This window comes from Pimephales promelas, chromosome 7, assembly GCF_988280905.1.
Source record: "Pimephales promelas chromosome 7, fPimPro1.hap1.1, whole genome shotgun sequence".
Taxonomy (NCBI): Eukaryota; Metazoa; Chordata; class Actinopteri; order Cypriniformes; family Leuciscidae; genus Pimephales; species Pimephales promelas.
In genome coordinates this window covers 14,557,740-14,578,369 of record NC_142775.1, presented here as the reverse complement: position 1 = coordinate 14,578,369, position 20,630 = coordinate 14,557,740, and the positions used below count along the sequence as shown (strand labels likewise).

The window sequence follows — 20,630 nt, the reverse complement described above, 5'->3', positions numbered from 1 at the left end:
AATGAGAAAGAAAGGTGACTTAAACAATTTTGAGCGTGGCATGGTTGTTGGTGCCAGACGGGCCGGTCTGAGTATTTCACAATCTGATCTCAGTTACTGGGATTTTAATGCACAACCATTTCTAGGGTTTACATATAATGGTGTTAAAAGGGAAAAACATCCAGTATGCGGAAGTCCTGTGGGCGGAAATGGCTTGTTGATGCTAGACATCAGAGGAGAATGGGCCGACTGATTCAAGCTGATAGAAGAGCAACTCTGACTGAAATAACCACTCGTTACAACCGAGGTATGCAGCAAAGCATTTGTGAAGCCACAACACGCACAACCTTGAGGCGGATGGGCTACAACAGCAGAAGCCCCCACCGGGTACCACTCATCTCCACTACAAATAGGAAAAAGAGGCTACAATTTGCAAGAGCTCACCAAAATTGGACAGTTGAAGATTGGAAAAATGTTGCCTGGTCTGATGAGTCTCGATTTCTGTTGAGAGATTCAGATGGTAGAGTCAGAATTTGGCGTTAACAGAATGAGAACATGGATCCATCGTGCCTTGTTACCACTGTGCAGGCTGGTGGCGGAGGTGTAATGGTGTGGGGGATGCCAATTGGGCATCGTTCAAATGCCACAGGCGAAAAGGGGTCAAACACAGTACTATTAGTATGGTGTTCCTAATAATCCTTTAGGTGAGTGTGTATAACATTTGAAGTGGATCAAAAACCTTTCATCAAAGATATTAATGAATTTTGATCAATACCCAGTTTTGTCTTAAGACAACTTTGATGATTTTTTTGATCCACTTCAAATGTTGACTACTGTGTGTATATAATAAATCCAATAAGTCAACGGTCCATCGTCAGTTATTCCTTACATTAAAAAATGCAATCTTAATTTCAGATTTTGTTTTTTATGCATCCCGATAAAACTCAAAAGTAGTCAATAAATTGTTTCTTGAAAACGTATAAACTTGATTTATCCAAATACAAAAACCTATCATAACAATTGGAGTGAAAGAAAAAGTCGTAAGTTCACATAACTTAATGGGGCTATGTTTTACAATGTTGTATTGCTGCTAAACCATGTAGTGTGGGCTTCTATGTTTCAAAACGGGGGCAACATGCTTATTACAACAATTGATGTTGATTCCAAATTGTAATAGCAATCCTTATAGCATTTCTGTATAATTTTTGACTAGGGACTTTGACTTGTTGTTAAAGGTAGGCCTAAAGTTATGACATAAAGTCTATTTCACATTTCTGCATATTTGATGTCATATTTTTAGTGTATCTCTACAATATGCTCGTTATTTTTAGCTCATTCACCCACCTAGTAGTAGGTTACTTCTCTTCATCCGCTGATGTCATGCTGTCGCTTGCCTGTAGAGGCCGCAATCGCCTAGACAGGCGTTGGATCGATGCGTCTGTTCACGAAGAAGAGAAATAAACATCCTGTCGGAGTGCGACGAGAACACGAACAGCGCTAACGTATTTGCAGATATTATTCCTTTTCGTTTTGAGTGGGTTTCATTTTTATATTTATATAGTGTAGAGATATTCATTTTGTGAGTTTGCAAAGGTAAACCGTGCTCAGCCTTCAGTATTCAGAGAAAAACGCACGGGTTTATTTTTCTTCTCTGAGCTCGTAACACGGTTTGCACATCATACAGATATTTCTCTTAAATACGTTCTATATTTGGGTTTAAATCGACTAAGCCACAGGTAACTGTTTTCTCTCTTTGTTTTACAGGATTCAGAGTAACTTTACTTTACGTTGGTCATGACCAGCAGACAATTTGCTCAGGATCACACCAGTAAATCTTAACAGTTGCTGTTCATGCTTCACCCATCATGAATCCAAACATCTTTGGTCAACCACAAACTGCCTTTCAGGCATCGAACAACACTAATCAGTCTGGAAACCTATTTCAGTCCTTTGCCCAGCAGAACCCAGCACAGGGGGTTGGCTTTGGACAACCCTCAGCTTTTAGTCAGCCAGCTTTTGGCCAATCAACACAACAACCATCTGTCTTCGGCCAAACACCTACTTTTGGCCAGGGCGGTGGGTTATCTCAAGGGTCGGTGCAGCCATCATATTCCTTTTTGGGAACAGCCCCAGCTCCAGCCTTTGGGCAGCCAAGTTTGGGTCAAGGCACGCTTGGATATGGACAACCACCGCCATCATATGCTCAAGCTACAGGACAGAATCCGATGTCTGCTTTTGATCAGAGCTCAGCTTTCGGTCAGCCTTCTGCGTTTGGTCTATCCTCAAGTGTCTCCCAATCGTCGACCAGCTTCAGCAGCACTGTTGCCAACCAGCCCAGTTTCGGTCAGCTTTCTGCCCTCTCTGGACCCACCGCAACATCCTCCTCTATAGTGGGTAGGACTGATAATCCTCCTAGTGGGAACCAGTTCACTTTCAAGCCACCCAATGAATCTGTTTTCAAACCTATTTTCAGTGACAACCCAGAACCTCCCAGTTCAAATCTGTCTTCAGCCTCTGAAACTATTGGATCATCCAAGGCCGTAACTAGTACCATGGGCAATTCCTCTGGTGGTTCGTTGTTTTCATGCGTAAAGCCAAGCGCTCTGGGCTTCAGCTTCTCACAGCCAGCAGCAGCTCCTTCTGTTTCACGTTCTAATGCAAATTTTTTACAAAAGGAGACGCTCAGTGGTGGCAGCAGCAGCAGCATTCAGTTCACCTTCTCTCAACCTGCCAACCCTTCCAGCAGTAGTACGGCTGCTTCACAGCCCACTACTCCCTCCACCTTCAGCTTCACAGCGCAGAGCCTTCAGCCACAATCAGATACCAAAGTACCTGTGTTTGGTGGTACTGGCATTGGATCCTTTGGATTTGGGGTCACAAAAACTGAAGCCCCACAAAAAATGGAGGATAGAGCAGGAGATTTGCAGAGCAGTGGAGGAGAAACAGCTTTTGTGAGTTTTGGCGTAAAACGTAAAGAGGAGACGGTAGACCCAAATCCAGCTAAAAGTGAAAGTGAAATTGGAGCAGAAGGCCCAAGACAACCCGCTAAACGCCCACTGCTGAGAAACCCAGCTGCAGGGCTTTTTCGCAGTGCGATGTCTGAGTTACTGAGATCCAAATTCAGCCCAGTCAAGAGAGAAGTTCATCCTCCAGAAAGACCAGATCCTCCTGTTCCAGCTGGTGATGTGGCCACTACATCTCTGAGATCTCAGGCTCCAACAGTTTTGAAAAAAGCAGAGGAAGTTTGTAAGATACATTTCTATTCTTGTGATTTTTTTTTAAGGTTCACACACTAATATTATTTTCATATTATTGGGATAAATGCTGTCCTTTTTAATCTGACAAAATAAAAACACTAAAAATGTTGACATCAACAACACTATAATGTACAGTATGGAAAGTGGATATTAATTTAGAGATTACATTTTAAAAATTTAATTTAGATTTTTACATTTATTTAATATAAATCTAAATGTAAAACAATTAAATATCCTATATCGTCTGATGCGGATAAAAAATTAAAACGATTTTTAATCAACTTTTTTTATACGGGACCGATATAATAATGCATCTTTAATTTTTATACGAAACTATTTCGAAATGTTTTTTCTTGCTAACATTGTTGTGATCACTTGTCTTTGTAGCGCTCAAGCCTGAATCACAGACACACACTCCAGGTATACGTGCTGCTCGAAAGGATAGCACAGGCAGTTTGGGTGGTCTCTCTCCTACCGATGCCACTGTTATACAGTGTAAAGGCATCCCACCCAAACTCAACAGGAAGGAAATCGTCACAGAGCATTTTGGGCACTTTGGGAAAGTGCTTAAGGTGTATTGCAGGCCTCAGAAACATCTGGCCATTGTGCATTTCCATGATCATGTGAGCGTGACTAGTTAAATACATGATACAAAATTCTCATTGCCAGAAATGCAGTTATATTTAATGAATGTGTTTTTGGTTTAATTAAGTGAACTCTTTCTTGCCTTCAGGCATCTGCAGCCAGAGCCAAAAAGAAAGGAAAGATGTTCCAGAGGAATGAAATTCAGATATTTTGGCAAAGAAAGAAACAGAGTGAGTAACAGTACCATTTTGAAGTTTGTTTACTGTTTATTATAATAAAAATTCTAATTCATGAAATGAAAGATTTATTGTGTAGGACTGTGAAATTAATCAACTTAAAATCAAAATTGTGGTTTGGGCTGGTGGGAATTTTTAAACTGGAAAATGTTGCTAAAGTGCGGTGTTAATGTCATCCACAAAATAACTGATTAAATTGAGTATTTTATCAATATAATGAAAGCAAGATGAAAATGTTTTTTTAAACTTAATTACAAAACGGTTAGTTCCAATCCTTGACTCTGATTGGTCAATAGCTGTGCTTTATTCATGTTCACCCAATGGTTCTATTTATCACTGTGCAACACTGCAGTTCCTGTGTTGCTTTTATTTGAGCTTTCATGCATATTACCTATTGGAACGTTGTTGCTGTTCACGGTCAGGGACTACTTTTTTCTAGCGGAAGGAAGGCTTTTAGTCATTTTACTTCATGAAAGTTGCACTAATACATATTTTTTTTAGTTTAATATTTTTATTGTGTGGTAACCGTTTTATAAAAGCAACAAGGTACTCGAGGCAAGTGCTGCATCGTGAATAAGTAACGGCTGAAGGGTGTTGTTGGGCACGACGCGAAGCGGACCAAGCACGGCCTCTTGTATCTTATTGCTTACTTAAAACATTGTCGAAAATATGATATACAGAAATAACAGTGCAAGATGCTTTAACTAATGTACTAACATTTTTTTTAAGAAAAAAAAAACATTTTTTTTAAGAAAAAAATGTAGAAAGAAATTAAGAATTAATTCAAATATTCCCATCATAATTTTTTCCGCAAAAAAATAAGCTAAAAGCTAAACTGAAACAATCTGCTCTCAATCAAACTCATTTCAGCTCAAGTTCATCATTTTAATTTTTTGGCTACTACAAATCCTTGACAAGAAAATGAGGCCTTGATGGCTTTTTTTTTTCCTGTTGGTGACATGTTAAACGTGATCTGCTGTTTAAATGTTATTTTTATGTCTGCTTTTAATGTGTTCCTTTATCCTTTAATCGAAGCAGAAACCGTAATGTTAACTTTTCTTAAAATCGCAATTGCAATATGATTTTTTTTTTCTTTGCACAAAATTATGCCTAATATTTGCCTGTATTAAACAAGCCTGTGAACTTTCTCTTTCGTACTCTTATGCTCATAAAGTGCTTGTCATTTACAGGTCCTGGTGAAAAAGCTGCTATACCTTCAGAGGTCAAAGATTTGACAGGGGACCCGGAGTCTGGGGCTGATTTGTTACAGTCCTCCCCTGGTCGCAAGCCTCTTCCCAGAGCACTGCCCATCAGCACCACTAGCTCTCTTACTAAAGGGTAATTTAAGACATGTCATATCAAACAATCCCTTTGCATGATGGTTATTTGGCCTGATTATTTATTGCTGTGTATTTTCTGTTAAAGGTCTCCGATCAAAAAATCTTCTGTGGCTAAAACACTCCAGTTTGAAATCGATGCACCACTGGAGTCGGTCTCAGATGAGCGGAGCGCAGAGCGGCCTAATAGTAACCTGCCCTCAGTACTGCAGCCTCTCATCGGTCAGGTGGCTGAAACAGCAGAGGAGAGATACCGCCTCCTAGAGCAGAGAGATAAGATTTTACGGCAAGGTCTCTGATACCATATTGTATTGAACTTATTACAATATTATGTAATAAAATATTATTTGTATTGTTTGTTTTAGAATATAAATTATAGGGTAATAATGGTCTTTTTGTCTCTGAAGCTCGGCCCAAAAGAACAGACCTGGATATGTCTAAAGTCTTTGTGGGAACATGCCCTGATATGTGCCCGGAGAAAGAACGGTATATGAGAGAAACCCGTAACCAGCTGAGTGTCTTTGAAGTTGTTCCAGATACAGAAAAGGTTTGTGACAGTACAGTCCAATAATGATTTGAAATCCACATATTTATTGGAGTTCTTGGCTAAGGGTCAGTGTTGTGCAAGTTACTTCCAAACTGTAATACATTAGGTAGTACTTGTTACTGTTATTTAAAAGTAATTCATTACCTTACAATATTACTGTCTCAGAATTGTAATGCGTTACATTACTCATGTATTACTTTTGAGTTACTTTCACCAAAGTAACTAAGTAGAACTTAACTTTTGGACTGTAACGATATGCAATATATCAAACCGAAATCGCGATTCGCCACACGACTCAGATCCACGAATCGCGACACACCTCTTCCAACTCCCAGCGTTATTCTCCTTACCGTCCAGATCCAATGCTGCCTTATCTTTAAATTGGGCTATTAGTATTATTTGAAGTTAACATTATACAATACGTAGACCTACACCACAAAACTAGTTGAGGATAAATTATTTAAAATTGGGGAAGTCCAGCATTATGGACATGACATTTGCAGTCAAAACTTGAAATAAAAATTCTCAGAAAATACATGTATTGAAACGTATATAGGCTACTTCCTTAAAGGACTCCAGACATTAGACAAATATCAGTCTATGTTTTATTTTTAATATTAGGGAAAAGACACACATTCATGCGTGACAAAAAAATAGGAGGCAAAATATATTTTTTGTAATTCTGTTAATTACACTGCGCAAATCAGATGAGGAAGGGTTGGCTCTCCAGTCTCCATAGAACTTAAAATATTCATTTTATTTTAGTTTTCGTGTTCGCATTTCTGAGGAAAAAACAATGTTACAGACGCGACCGCTCTGAACTGGCACTAAAAGACTGCTTTAAAACTTTCACATAGTCTGTTGCCTTTAAGAAATAAAAGCAGACAATAGACTGTAATACAACTGTAATACAAGCCTCACTGAACATGTAACGAGTAAAATATTACTGAAAATTGATTAGTAATGCCTTACACTACTGCGTTACAGCAAAAAGTAATATGTTACTGTAATGTATTACTTTTGTAATGCGTTACTCCCAACACTGCTAAGGGTTAATATTATGTCAAAATGCCTTTGCCATTGGTTAGTTATATGTCTAAATCTGCTTAGGTGGATCATTTTGCTGCCATCAAAGAATATAGCAGGTCTTCGGCCGATCAGGAAGAGCCTCTCTCTCATGAGCTTAGACCACTTCCTGTGCTAAGCATGACTATGGACTACTTGGTGACTCAGATTATGGACCATGGTGAGGGCAATTACCGTGACTGGTATGACTTTGTCTGGAACAGAACGAGAGGCATTCGAAAGGTGGGCATAACAATTTTTAATCTTATTTCTACTGATGATATCATTTAAAAATATTAAAACTGTCAATGTGAATATGTTGCGGTTGTGTTTTTTACAACTTAGCCTATTTTTTGTAATTATGCCTGAACATCTTTTGTAGGACATTACCCAGCAGCATCTATGTGATCCAGTAACAGTTTTGCTCATCGAGAAATGTACCCGTTTCCACATTCACTGCGCCCATCACCTCTGCCAGGAACCCATGATGTCTTTTGATGCCAAAATCAACAATGAGAATATGACAAAATGCCTGCAGAGTCTGAAAGAGATGTATCAAGACTTGGCCACCAAGGAGGTGTACTGCTCCAATGAGGCAGAGTTTCGCCAATACAACGTGTTGCTTAAGCTCAATGATGGAGATATTCTTCGGTAATGCACCTACCCTCACTAATGTTTTTTTGGCAGTAACGCTAATCATAAAACTATTTGGAATTTGGATCTGCCCTTTTTAGGTAGTTAAGCTCAAACAGTAGAGTGCGGTGCTAACAATGCCAAACAATAACAATGTTTCTAAATGGGTCATGGGTTTGAATTATGAACCGATCAAATGTGTACCCAAAGACTTTATATATAGATAGATAGACGGTGCACTCGTATTACTATGATTGGGAAAAAGTGCAACACGTAATATGAAGTCCTGCATTCTAAATAAGAGCCAATTGCCAATTGGTAAAGTCATTGCGTCCCTGCAGCTGGCATTAGATTCCCGATTCCCATTGAAACAGTCAGTGTTCTCAGACGCTCGCTTAGGACTGGTTGTCCTCATTATCTGTATAACAATTCCGCATTAAAAAAATGAGTTTTTTTGTCATGATTTGAGTGTTTAAAATCTAAATTTATGAGACAGTTGTTATGTCAAATATGAAATTTAATCGTAAGCTTGGCGAACAGTTTTGTAGAATTTGATGTTTCCCCATTCAAAGAGATAGGAGATGCACTTGTATGCCTAGAGGCCTTTCAAAGATGTCTGGCGAGTGAAATTACTTCTTAAAGGATTTGGTATACCTTTGGTCTGGTTTCACAGACAGAGCTTGGATTAAGCCCAGAATAGTCCTTAGTTCAATCAGGACATTTAAGTAGCTTTTTATAAATGTGCCTTACAAAAAACATTACTGGTGTGTATCTTGAGACAAAACAATGGCATTAACATATTTTAAGATAATGTCAGTGGAAGTTGCTTTCAGTTAAAAAAGCTCATAAACATGCATTTTAGTCTGGGACTAGGCTTAAGCCTGGTCGTGAAACCATGGATATATGTAATAAAAGTTACTTTGGATATAAGCGCCTGTCAAACACATAAATATAAATGTATTAGCCTTAATTATTTGTCATATTTTCATATGATCAGAAAATAAATGAATTTGACTCTTAGGTTAGTGAGCCCATTGAAGAGGGATGTAATCTGGCTACCAATGACTGCATAGAATGGTTCTGATATAGATATTTACTGAGGAGTACCAATCAGTAATTCCTTGCACTGACGGTATAAATAAAACAAATGGATTTGCTTTGTGTCAATCCAGTGAGGTGCAACAGTTTCGCAAAGAGATACGGGAGTCTCCGGAGGTGGATTTTGCTGTGAAGGCCTTTGCAGCACTCAACAGCAATAACTTTGTCCGGTTCTTTAAACTTGTGAGTGCTGCTTCCTATTTGAGCAGCTGCATACTTCACAGATACTTCAATCAGGTAAATGCTTTTTGGCCAGTTCAGTAGCCAATATTTATGAAGTACTTTTTCATTCATTACACTTAAGTTTCTTAAGCTCTATTTTTCTCTGCTGGTTTAGGTGAGAAGCAAGGCACTGAAAATCCTCAATGTGGCCTTTACTGTTGGGTCCCAGAGATCCACCATTTTCCCAATCGAGGACTTTGTCAGAATGCTCATGTTCCGCAATGCCACTGAAGCCGCAGACTTTATTCAACAGTATGGCCTTAATATCAATGATGGGTATGTGATACCTATATTCTCTGTTAACTTGATTTTTGCTAAACATCTGTTGTTCAATACGCCTTATTCACGGCAGCGCCATCTTTGATTTTTAATGAGAATGAAAGTGAGGCTGTAAAGGGGATAGACTTGTATCTCTTCAATGGGCTGTACTGTTATTTAATGTGTTTTCGGATTGTTCTGCTCATGAAACACTGGAAAAATATCTTTCAAAGAAATGTCAGTTGACAAAAAACTCCCGACAATGTAAGCTGTGGAAAATTGTAAGTAATCTAGCCGCTTTATTCAGCTTTTTATAGCGGATGCCATTGGAAACACGGTAAGTCTATCCCTCACAGCCTCACTTTCATACCTGTCATGACGCTGCTCTGAATAAGGTCTATGTTAGATCCTTTCTCAATAGGGCTGTCAAACGATTAATAAAAGTTTGTGTTTACATAATATATGTGGGTGCACTGTGTATAATTATTTTGTATATATATATATAAATACACACACATGCATGTATATTTAATAAAAATATATTATTTATATATAAAATAATTATATATAATATAAATTATATATAAATTTATATACAGTATAAACATGACAATATTTCTTAAATATATACATGCATGTGTGTGTAATTATATATATAAAATACTTATACACAGTGCACCCTCATATATTATGTAAACACAAACTTTTATTTTGGATGCGATTAATCGCGGTTAATTGTTTGACAGCCCTATTTCTCAATACAATAGTATCCAATGTCATTTTGGAGGTGCAGAATTCTTGAAAATGAATGCCTTATTTTGTTCATCATCCAGCATGGTAGAACTTAGTCGGACAGCCTATCAGGAGCCTGATTTCTTCCTGCCGCAGACCAAGTCTGTGGCTATTGAGAGGAAGAGAACTGTTCTGATTGGTGAGGTGGTGAATGGTGGACTGCTGCCCAACCCACCTCAGCACAATCCCATTTGCAGCTTTGACTCCAGCAACAAGTACATTGGAGATCATCTATCCTCAGAGGCTCCACCAGCTGCCCTCAAAGGTGTGAATGCACTTCAGTTCTTACTTCATTAGTGAAAATTAGAATGTGCTTTTCTTTACAAGGTATTTTGGTTTTGGCAGTTCAACCACAGAGGCAGGAGTTGAAGCCTGTGGTGGAGCCTGACTCCAGGCCTCAGGTGAAAACAAGGCTTCTGGTTGAACCACGGCTATTGATGGATGTCCCTGGCATGACCGAGCCTGTAAAGCCTGACTATATGGAGGAAACCGGAGAAAAGTCCCAAACAGCAGAACCCACTCTCCCTGAGGTGACACAGATTGTTTTCCAACCCATTTTAGCCCCACAGCCAGTCCGACCTCCATCTCCTCCACCACCCAAACCAGAGCCAGCCTACACAGATCAAGTGAGACACTTTTCAATCTTAACCACAAAGTGCAGCAGTCCTACATTGTGCTACATACATAAGCTCACTGATGAGATGATTCTCTCTGGCAGGACATCATGGCAGAGGTGGATGCGGTGCTTCTTGAGGTAGTGGATGCCGAAGTCTCTAATGTAACCCGTGCAGCTGCTGAATATGTGTCTGTAGCCCTCAGGTAATAACTCTTTCCTTCATTGACCTACAGGTCTAAAATTCTTGAGGGTCAAAAAAAGTTTTTCTTTTTTCTTAATGTATCTGCTCACTTGTGTCTTGCAGTGCAAGTGACATTGAGCTGGAAACGGTTGTGAGTGAAGTCTTGGATCAGCTGCTGAGGGAACTGTCTACGTCAGAGATCAGAGCTGAGAAGGAGAGAATTGCAGAAGAGAAACGGAAGAAAGAAGAAGCCAGGTCTGTGAAAGACCCTCTACGTTCATGATTTAATACAATGCTTGTGTTTTTGTGTTTAAGTTTCCTACTCTTCTTTCATTTTTGTTTGATTTTAGGCAGAAGGAAGCCTTTCTTGATCAGTTCAGTGGTGAGATGTGTCTTAAGATCAGCGACGAGGTGCTAACAGAGAGCATTAGAGCGACCGCTGAGGCTGAGATAAAGTATGTCATCCTACATAACCATCTCACACAGGTTTTCCTGGCTATTGTCTTTCACCTTTGGCTTTTTCATGATGTTGTCTCCTCTAAAGGAATATTTAACCAAAAATATTGTCATCGCTTACCCTTAAGTTTTTCCAAACCTATATGAGTTTATTTCTCCTGCTGAACACAAAAGATGATATTTTAAAGAATTTTGGTTATCAAACAGTTGACGGTAGCCATTGACTTCCATAGGAAAAAATACAATTGAAGTCAATGGCTTCCGTCAACTGTATGAGGTTGAGTAAATTGACATTTCATTTTTAGGTGTACTATCTCTTTAAGTTTAATCGTGTGTTGTATTCTTCATTTGTCACTTTGGATAAAAGCATCTGCTAATTGAATAAATGCAACAAAACAAGTTATTATGATACATTACTTGGTAGAGCCAGACCGATATATCGGCAGGCCGATGTTATCAGACGATATTAGGCATTTTCCAAACTATCGGTATCGGCAGTTATAATGGCCGATAAATTAATATTTTAAAAATAAAAAAAAAACGGACAAAACACGCTGCTTGAATAACAATTAAAAGAACATCCCCATCAGTTCTCTAAACTCAAATAAGCATGACAAAATTTGTGACTATCATGTCCAGTTTTGCTGCTGTTAAATAAGCCGAGAGTGAAGCGGAATTAGCTAGTAATAGTTACTTTACAATGTTACAGTGTAGTTGACTGACTGTCCTTTTAACTTTTGACAATGTGACTGAAGTATTTCTTTAATAGCGTGTGAGTTATAGCAATGAGACGGATCATCTCTCCTTGGCCTGTTATATTGAAAATGTATGTTTTACAATTTGCAGTATGACGTAATCCATTGCTAAATTATGGTTCATCATAGACTAGCTACCCATAAAGCTAGCTAATGCCACTATCGTCAGTCTGTTCTGTTGTGACAATAAAAGAAACAAGTTTCTTTATTATTTTATCTTAATCATATTATTTTAGTTAAAACTCATAAATAACTACAAATAACTAATGTTAGGGAAATCTGTTAATGTTTTGTTGCACGTTTCTGAAAAAAAAAATATATAAATATCGGCCGATATCGGAATATCGGATTTTAAAAACAAAAAATATTTGTATCGGTATCGGCCTTCAAAATACTTTATCGGTCGGGCTCTATTACTTGGACATGTTCTTGACAGGTTTTAATGAACTTCACAAATAAATGTTTGCAAAACTGCTAATGTGGTACTTTTCTTCTAGGCTTGCTTTAGAGGTGAAAGCAGCTTGTATTGCTCGCTGCTCTGAGGAGGAATGCAACAGCATAGTAGAGGAGACGATTGCTGAGGAGGTGGCCGCGATGGCACAAGAGATATTAGACGATGAGTTGAGGCGCGCCCGCAAGTTCATCAAGAGGTTTGAGGAGCTAATTGTTTCTCTTTATGTGAATAAAGCAGGTCTTGGAGGTGTGTTTATCCCACTTCTTTAGAAACCTTTAAAGAACAGATGTGTGCATGTACTCCAGGTGGCGTGACGTGGTAGCCGTGCGTCGTCAGCTAAAGAGACAGATGCGTGGTTTCCCTGCTGCTCCTGGCTGTGTAGATCCACAGTTCAAACTGAAGGCCCTTGTCCCCAGTGCTCCTTCCAGCCCCTGTCTGGACCTTTTGGCTCAGGGGATGGTCAACCTGGGCAACTCTGGGAACATGGCAGTTTCCTGCACAAGGTCTGTCATTGGGGATTTCAATCTAGTTGTTTTATTTTGCTTGGGTTTGTTTGTTGTTTTTAACTCGCCTTAATGATTGTTCCTGGTTCTGACTTTAATTTTATAGGTTGCTGAAAATGAGACAAGAAGCAGTTCATCAAATGAAAGTGTCCTACTACTACAATCTCTTACTGAGGTAAGTTTGGAATAGATGAGCAGAATGCAGATCACTGTGATTGTCTGTATGCTTAATTGTCCTTCTTTGGCAGTGAGCGTGTATGGATGCCTCTTGATCTTCCCACCCTTGTGGCAGAAAGCATCCCTAATGCACCTGACAGAGTCTATTGGAAAGCCACACTTCTGTTGCCAAGCACCTGCGATAGTGACATAAGCTTTGCCAGCAGGTAAAGAACTAAATGATGGGAACATTTCTTAAATCATGTGAAATTATAACTCACATCTTTTGTTTTATTTATGTTTGTTTCCATGCAGGATTCTGACAGAGTGGCTTGAGGTTAAATTGGGTGGAGGAAATCAATCTAAAGATAGTGAGAAAGAACCCAAAGGGCAACTAAAAACATTGTGCATCAGTCACAGCCTGGCAAATGTTAAGGGAAAGACTCATGAAGTTCACATTTCTATAAAGGTGAGCCTCAGAAGAAATTAAAATCCTGTCATTATTTACAGTTACAGTGAGGTAATGAGGAGGAAATGGGCCACAGGGGGAACAATTGAGTGCTGCAGTGATAACATATTTTTGTAGGCCATCCTGGGAAATTAGCTTCAACCTGGTTCCCTTGTCAAAAACGGCAGGATTTTCCCATTGACTTTTGGATTATTGCAGAAAATAAGCTCCGTGACCAACAAAAATGTATTGTTTTTACATTTAATGGGTATCAAGACAATCTTCACAAATTAACACAACTGAATTTTGAAGCACCTCAGTCGAGTGACTTCAATATCCCCATCACTAAGCTCCCGATAGCTCACAATAGTTTGTAAGACGTGATTATAAACACAATGAGGCTCTAAAAACAGACTAGTGAATAGATGAGTTTACCTGTTGTTTAATGTCCCTGAAAACCTCTGTAGGCAAAATTAGCCACTTGTTAGCAACTGCCTTTTTCAAGACGGTTATAAGCTTTAAAAAAAATCGCAAGGGTTATTACTGACACAATTTTATTTCTTAGAATAAAACGTGACCATTTTGAGTTTGTGTGTTTCTACCTATTTAAACCTATTAAAAAAAAAAAAAAAACATTGACGATGAAACTGAATGTAAAAAAAAACAAACAAAAGGATTCTCCGGCTCATTATGAAGCCATTAGAATTGTATCTAGGGGTCCAAATGTCTCTGCATTTACAGATGATTAACACCTGTGTCACTGTGCAGGCATGCCATGGCCCCCTAAGTGCAGAAGACCAGTGCCTGCTGGAGGAACAGAAGGAGCTGCATGGTACCAACGCTCTGCTGATGCTGCTTCCGCCTCTTAACAGCGCTGGACAGGGCGAAGAGGATGAGGATGTGACCCTGCTCTCTGCCCTCCTCCAGCTGAGGCAGGTGCAGCAGGCCAGCTGCTGGCACTCTCCTCTACCACTGGCTGTGGTGGTTACTGGCAACCAAGACTGTGTCGTCAGCGATCAGGGTTTGGAAGAAGGCAAGTTTGTGAAAGGAAATACATTGCATAATAGACAAGTGGTGTTAAAGACTACAATCTGATTATTTTATTGTCTCTCTTTCACAGCACTCATGTTGAATATGTTAGTGAAAGATGGCCTCATCTCTGAATACATCTTTGTCCATATTCCAGCAACCCTCAGTGACCTGCAAGGCTCAGAGCAGGTTGGTCTGCAAAACAAAAATAAGATGGTTAAAAAAAGCAAATATAGTTAAACCTATTTGTGTTAGGGATGTGATCATATTGGTATCATAAACATCTTTGAGGTTGTCTTTGCTACTGTCTGTCACTTTAAACTTTCTCATCGACAGTTGTAAGGAGTTATGTCCAGGTCACATTACTCTTCGAATTTGGAAATTGCATTTTGAGTGAAGAAAATTAAGCCATTTATTAGGATGATTTATATCACAGTATAGCCTACAAGATGAATCTAATATTTTATTAATAAAATTACTTCATATTGTAGTAATATACATTATAATCATTAGTGTACTCTATACAGCAACCCTCATTCAGCAGGTTCGTCTGCAAAAAAGTGAGAATTGGATTGAGAATGTCTCTTAAATTGATACGTCTATAAAATATGTCTGTTAGGGATGTGTATACGTGTGTGTGTATGTATATATATATAGATATGTGTGTGTGTGTGTGTGTGTGTGTGTGTGTGTGTGTGTGTGTGTTTTATCAGAATCAGTCGATAAATATGATACTATAAGTGACCTTATAATACTATTGGTCCAATAGAAAAATAGGGCGATATATTTATGAATTATAGCCAAATGATCATTTTGGCCCTACATTTCTATTTCATTCCTATTTTTAAACACAAAAAAATTAATGTTAACTCGGAGCCTATATTTTTTTTAAGCTTTTTTAATTTCCATTTATTTTCTTAAAGAGTTTGTATAAAGAAAAGCAGTTTCGTTTTTTAACGTTGTCTGATGTAATTTGAAGCATGAATAGATCTGGATGATTTTAGTAATCAGAATTTTTTTAGTAATCAGTCAAAATGCAGGTTTATATCTAATATCAGCTGATTTATTGGTTATTGACTTCAAAATATAAATAATTATCATATCAGGCAAAATTCCTATATTAATGCATCTTTAATTAGTGTTTAACCTCACTTAGGCATTTTTTTTTAACTTACATTTTTATTAATTCTTAACAGAGCAGTTACATGCATCAACAACAATTATCAAAAATGTTGCTAATGTACAATCTTGAAAAGAGAGAAAAAAATATATATTTCAGTATTGCATTTAGCATTTCTATGTGGTTTCAGCATCACCATACACACACAAAACAAAGAAAATAAATACATTAAAATCACTTTTGGTGGTTGAGCAGGGACCCATAAACCATAACCCTAACTTGTTGGCCCTTTACATGAATAAGACTTCTGCAGAACTCCATCGTAGACTAAAAACAGATTTCTGGAGTCGTAATGAGTATGTTATCTTTTCCATTTGATACAATTCCCGTACTTTTTGAACCCAGACGTTGTAACATTTCAAGGCTGCTGTGAACAGAACATTTAAAAGATATGATTTAGCACGTCGTCCCTGCACATTAGCTGGCATAATACCAAGTAATGCAACTGTTGCATCCTTCGGAATGACACTTAGGCATTTTTTTTTAACTAAAAATGGATGATGTACTTACACATTCTTCTTATAACCATTCCCCTTCAGATGAGTCTTGTTGTAAGGTGGCTTGCAGCCCGCTCTCCCGCTGGCCCAGCCCTCTACTCTCAGACCCTGCTGCAGGTTGTTGAGTTAGGCCTGTGCCGTGAGTTCCACTCCAGACTACAACGAGACAAGCAGGACAGGAAACATGCAGGTCTTCCGTCTCAGCGCCCGGAGCCTATTGTGCAACTCTGTAACAGTGTGCTGAGCTTTCTGGCAGGTGTAGTTTCTTCAGAGCACCTGTCCAGTCTGTGTTGGCCACCTCCTGAATTCTCTCACCCCGAGAACAGCGAGCTGATTCCTCATCAGGCCTGGAACTCCCCAGAACATCAGGACTGGCTGAGGAGAGCCATCCTCAGTCGGCAACTTCCTGAGTGGGATCTGCCTCCCGTTAATGGTATGGGAGAATACTATACTATGAAAAACAGGAAATCCACACACCAAATCAATTCAAAGTTCAAGATCCATTTTCTATGGCGTCTTTCATGTTGTGTAAACTGAATCTATGCATGCAGAAAATGCATTTTATGTACAAATTGGCACATTTTTCATATATTTTGCTAATGGGAGAATGCTTTTAGTGGAAATGTATTCCTTATTTATTCCAAACTTTTTACCAGTAATGTCTCTTATGCTCAAAATACAGTAAAAAAACAGTACTATTGTAAAATAGTATTAGAATTTAAAATAACTGTTTTGTATTTTAATATATTTTAAAATGCTAATTTATTCCTGTGGTGGCAAAGCTGAATTTTCAGCATCTATTACTCCAGTCTTCAGTGTCGCATGATCTTTAGAAATCAATCTAATTGATTGGTACTCAGTTTTTATCAATTATTGATTGTGGTTCTTAACAACGTTGAAAACGGTTGTGCTATGTAATAGTTTTTGTGGAAACCGTGATACATTTTTTTTTAGGATTCTTTGAATTTATTTTAAATAGAAATATTAGTAACATTATAAATGCCAAATAAGTAATAATTTATAAGTAAAATAATAATTTCTTACCCCAAACTGGTAGTCACGGTTTGAACAAAAATGTTAAACCACTAAAACCTTTCAACATTGATAATAACAAACAAAACAAAAAAATCCAAAGAAATCGTTCTTTTTCTCACACTGAAGACTGGAGTAATGGCTGCTGAAAATACAGCCTCGCTATTACAGTAGTACATTTTAAAATATATATATTACATTGAAAAAAAGGTTATTTTAAATTGTAATACTTTTGCTGTATTTTTATTTATTTTTTAACAAATAAGTTCCACCTTGGTAAACATAAGAGACTTAAAAAAAAAAAAAACCTAAGCTTTTGACTGACATTTTAGTAGGATTTGGGTATTTGGCCCTGAATTAACTGTAGATAAATGCAATGGATTTGTATGATGGCATTAAAACAAATCTCTTCCCTTGCTACTCAGCTTCCTGGCCACATTTGTGCACCTCTATAATCCAGTACGTATCCCAGATCCCCACCTCGCCCTTAAGCCAACCCATTCTAATGTCCCGCCTGGAGAACCTGCTAAGAAGAGTGAACTACCAATATTTAAATGTGAGCGATGGGGATGACTTTGAGAAGACTGGACCATCCTTTCAAGAAATTCCCTGGGACGATATCATATGCCTGTGTGTAGAGCATCGAATGAAGGACTGGAGTTTAGAGCCTCTTGTGGCAAAAGGTGAGAATAACAGATTGGTAACAGAATGCAAATTCTGAACTTTTTCCATTGTTATTAAAATGTGTGTTTTAACTCTTTTAATCACAGATGCACCCACAGGTGAGATTTATGTGTATTTTAACAAAGACAGCCTGAAGAGTTTCCAGCCTCCTGACAGTTGGATAGAGGCTGTGAAACAGACATACCAGGAGAAACAGCATGCCTCAGAAGTGTAACTATCACTCTTTTACATATTTATTATTCAAGGTAAAATCTTATATATTACAAAAATAGACTCAAGCACATTTTTTCAACTCTTATAGGTCTAATATCAGGCCCACCACAGCAGCCAGACATTTCCCCAAGCAGAAGCTGTTTCAGAGTCTCATAGACATGGAATGGCCTTCTGTTCATGATACTGCACAGCTTCCCATTGCACAACGCTTTGACCAGATTCTCTCTTCCATACGCAATATCAATGCTGAAGGCCAAAGGTTAGCTTTAACAAATTTAATATAAAACATAACTGTTGCCCTTTTTTGCCTGGTTCTGCTGCTGTAACCTATTCCTTAACATGTATCTGTAGGATTGGAGAGCAGATACAGCATCGAATTGAATCGGATCATTTGCGCCCTTTATCTTTTCCTCTCGCCCTGACATCCACCAACCTTTCTACGGCTCTGATCATGACTCCCTCGCGAAAGCGTCCTTCTACTGGCACTGTCCATAAACAGGTAGAGTTCGGATATCAGAGCCTTCTATAAATGTGTTAAAACACTACAAATGTGTTAAATATCTATTTTTGTGTTTTTAAAGGAAACCTTTGACCTGGTTGAGAAAATATCATCTCCTAGCAAAATGAACAGACTTTGCTTTGCTCCAGACAGCACACAGACTCCCATAATGGAGCGACTTCAACATTCTCTCTCAACCGTTCAAAAAATGAATGCTGAGGGCCAGAGGTTAGGTTTAATATTTTTCTTACCAATGCAATGAATTTGACACAGACTTTAGAAGATGCCCCTAGTATTATTCTGAAATTCAGAGATGGTAATGGGCGTTTCATTTCCGAAAGACACTGTAAGCTGTAGAGTGTGTACTGTAGACCTATCACAACAGGCTGGGTCATCTGACTAATCAGAGCAAAGTAGGCTCACAGAAGGGAGAGGTTTAGGGAGACCGGATCCTTGAACGAACCATTTCATACACTGAGAAAAGAGCTGGTGATGCAGTGTATATTAAAAAAATTAAGTGTTTGGATCCAAGTGAACCTATTGTAAGAGACCTCTAAATCTAAATTAGGAGCCTTTAAAATATCGTAGTAGGGGCCATTTAAATTAGTGTTTGTACTTTGTTCCCCGTCCATCTTTTAAATTGTCCTATTAAACATGCATTATGGGATTTTGTGTATTTTATTCATTTTCTTTTATTTCTAGAATTGGAGAGCAGATTCAGCGTCGGATTGAGGCGGATCCTTTTTCCTCTGCCTCTTTTCCTCTCTTCCTCCCCTCCACTCTCCTCTCTGCACCTCCTCTAGCCATGAACTCCTCTATGAAGCGCCCTGCTGCTACCATCCACATACAGGTACAGTATTTCAGTTTAGCTAGTGCTAGCTAAACTGTTGGGAATTGCGTTAAGTAGAGAGAGTATATATAAAGAGAGGGTGCTGAATAAAACTAACATCATTGTGAATAATAATAAGACGCATTATTTATCCTATGCTTTTGAATTACTGCCATTGCTGGCCAACGGTATTGTTCCCCGATGCATTAATAACAGGTCCAAACTATCTTTTATCCTCTAAGCAATTACATTTTTTAAATTATTTTTCTAGTGTTAATTGATCAGTTGGTCTGGTTATTTTAAATTAGATTTATTTGCTTTAAATTATTGTAAATGTATGCTTATTGTGATTGTTAATATCCGTGTGAGTATGCTGCAAACTTATTTTCCCTACGGAGACAAATAAACTGACTAATACTAATATGAAATTAAAAAGTAGCTTTTATTAAAATGTATTTGTTTGTTATTTGAAGGAAGTGGTTGATTCTTTTGAGAAGACTGAATCTCCTAGTGGAAAAAGCAGACCGGTATCTTTATTCCAGCGTTTCCAGGACTTGAAAAGAGAGTTGTCAAGTCAGCAAGAGGAGGAACGTGTGTGTAGCCTCAAGTTGAAGTGCCTTTTAGACATTGTTGAGAATTGATGTTTCAAAATAACCGCAACTGCTCAATGCCATTTCCAGTCTTTGCAATTTGAATGAAAATGTATTTTATTGCCTGGTTATTAGTCTTAGCAGTTTTGTTTTTTATGTTTTTATTTTATATATTTGATTAAAAACAGTTGCTTAAGTTGTGTGCTTCCTCCATTATGTATAATTAGTTCTTAGTGTGAATTTTCATGTACTTAAACATTAATTTAGAATTTGTACATTTGTCTTCAGACATAGTTGCCTAGTTTCTAAATAAGAGAGTTCAGTGTATTTTGTTTATTTCAATAATAATGCTGTATTTTAATGTATATTTTTGACAACCATAAAGATGTTTTTATCAAAATTCTGCCCATTTCTTTCAAATTATTTTCCAAATTTGCTGAGAAACCCTGTTTAACATGAATAATGTTTGAGAATCCCTCAGGTATAATAATATACCTGA

At 38.0% G+C, this 20,630-nt stretch overlaps 1 protein-coding gene across 3 annotated transcripts; it reads left to right on the top strand.

Annotated features, from left to right (window-relative positions):
- Positions 1-1,348: 1,348 nt before the first annotated feature.
- Positions 1,349-20,531, top strand: mcm3ap (minichromosome maintenance complex component 3 associated protein). Of its 3 annotated transcripts, none has more exons than XM_089133114.1 (31): positions 1,349-1,481; positions 1,744-3,225; positions 3,624-3,859; positions 3,970-4,051; positions 5,248-5,395; positions 5,483-5,685; positions 5,802-5,941; positions 7,052-7,249; positions 7,389-7,657; positions 8,812-8,974; positions 9,075-9,235; positions 10,051-10,274; positions 10,355-10,635; positions 10,728-10,828; positions 10,930-11,061; positions 11,157-11,261; positions 12,515-12,667; positions 12,777-12,974; positions 13,081-13,149; positions 13,223-13,357; positions 13,446-13,599; positions 14,347-14,611; positions 14,699-14,796; positions 16,327-16,717; positions 17,742-17,999; positions 18,087-18,210; positions 18,302-18,472; positions 18,565-18,712; positions 18,795-18,940; positions 19,415-19,562; positions 20,015-20,531. In XM_089133114.1, the coding sequence occupies exons 2-31, from the start codon at positions 1,845-1,847 to the stop codon at positions 20,180-20,182; spliced, it is 6,450 nt and encodes a 2,149-aa protein (XP_088989240.1). In that variant the 5' UTR covers positions 1,349-1,481; positions 1,744-1,844; the 3' UTR covers positions 20,183-20,531. The 3 variants fall into 3 exon arrangements, with proteins under 3 accessions (XP_088989240.1, XP_039505657.2, XP_039505656.2); XM_039649723.2 differs by having other exon boundaries at positions 1,357-1,513; XM_039649722.2 differs by having other exon boundaries at positions 1,427-1,646.
- The last annotated feature ends 99 nt before the right edge of the window (positions 20,532-20,630 follow it).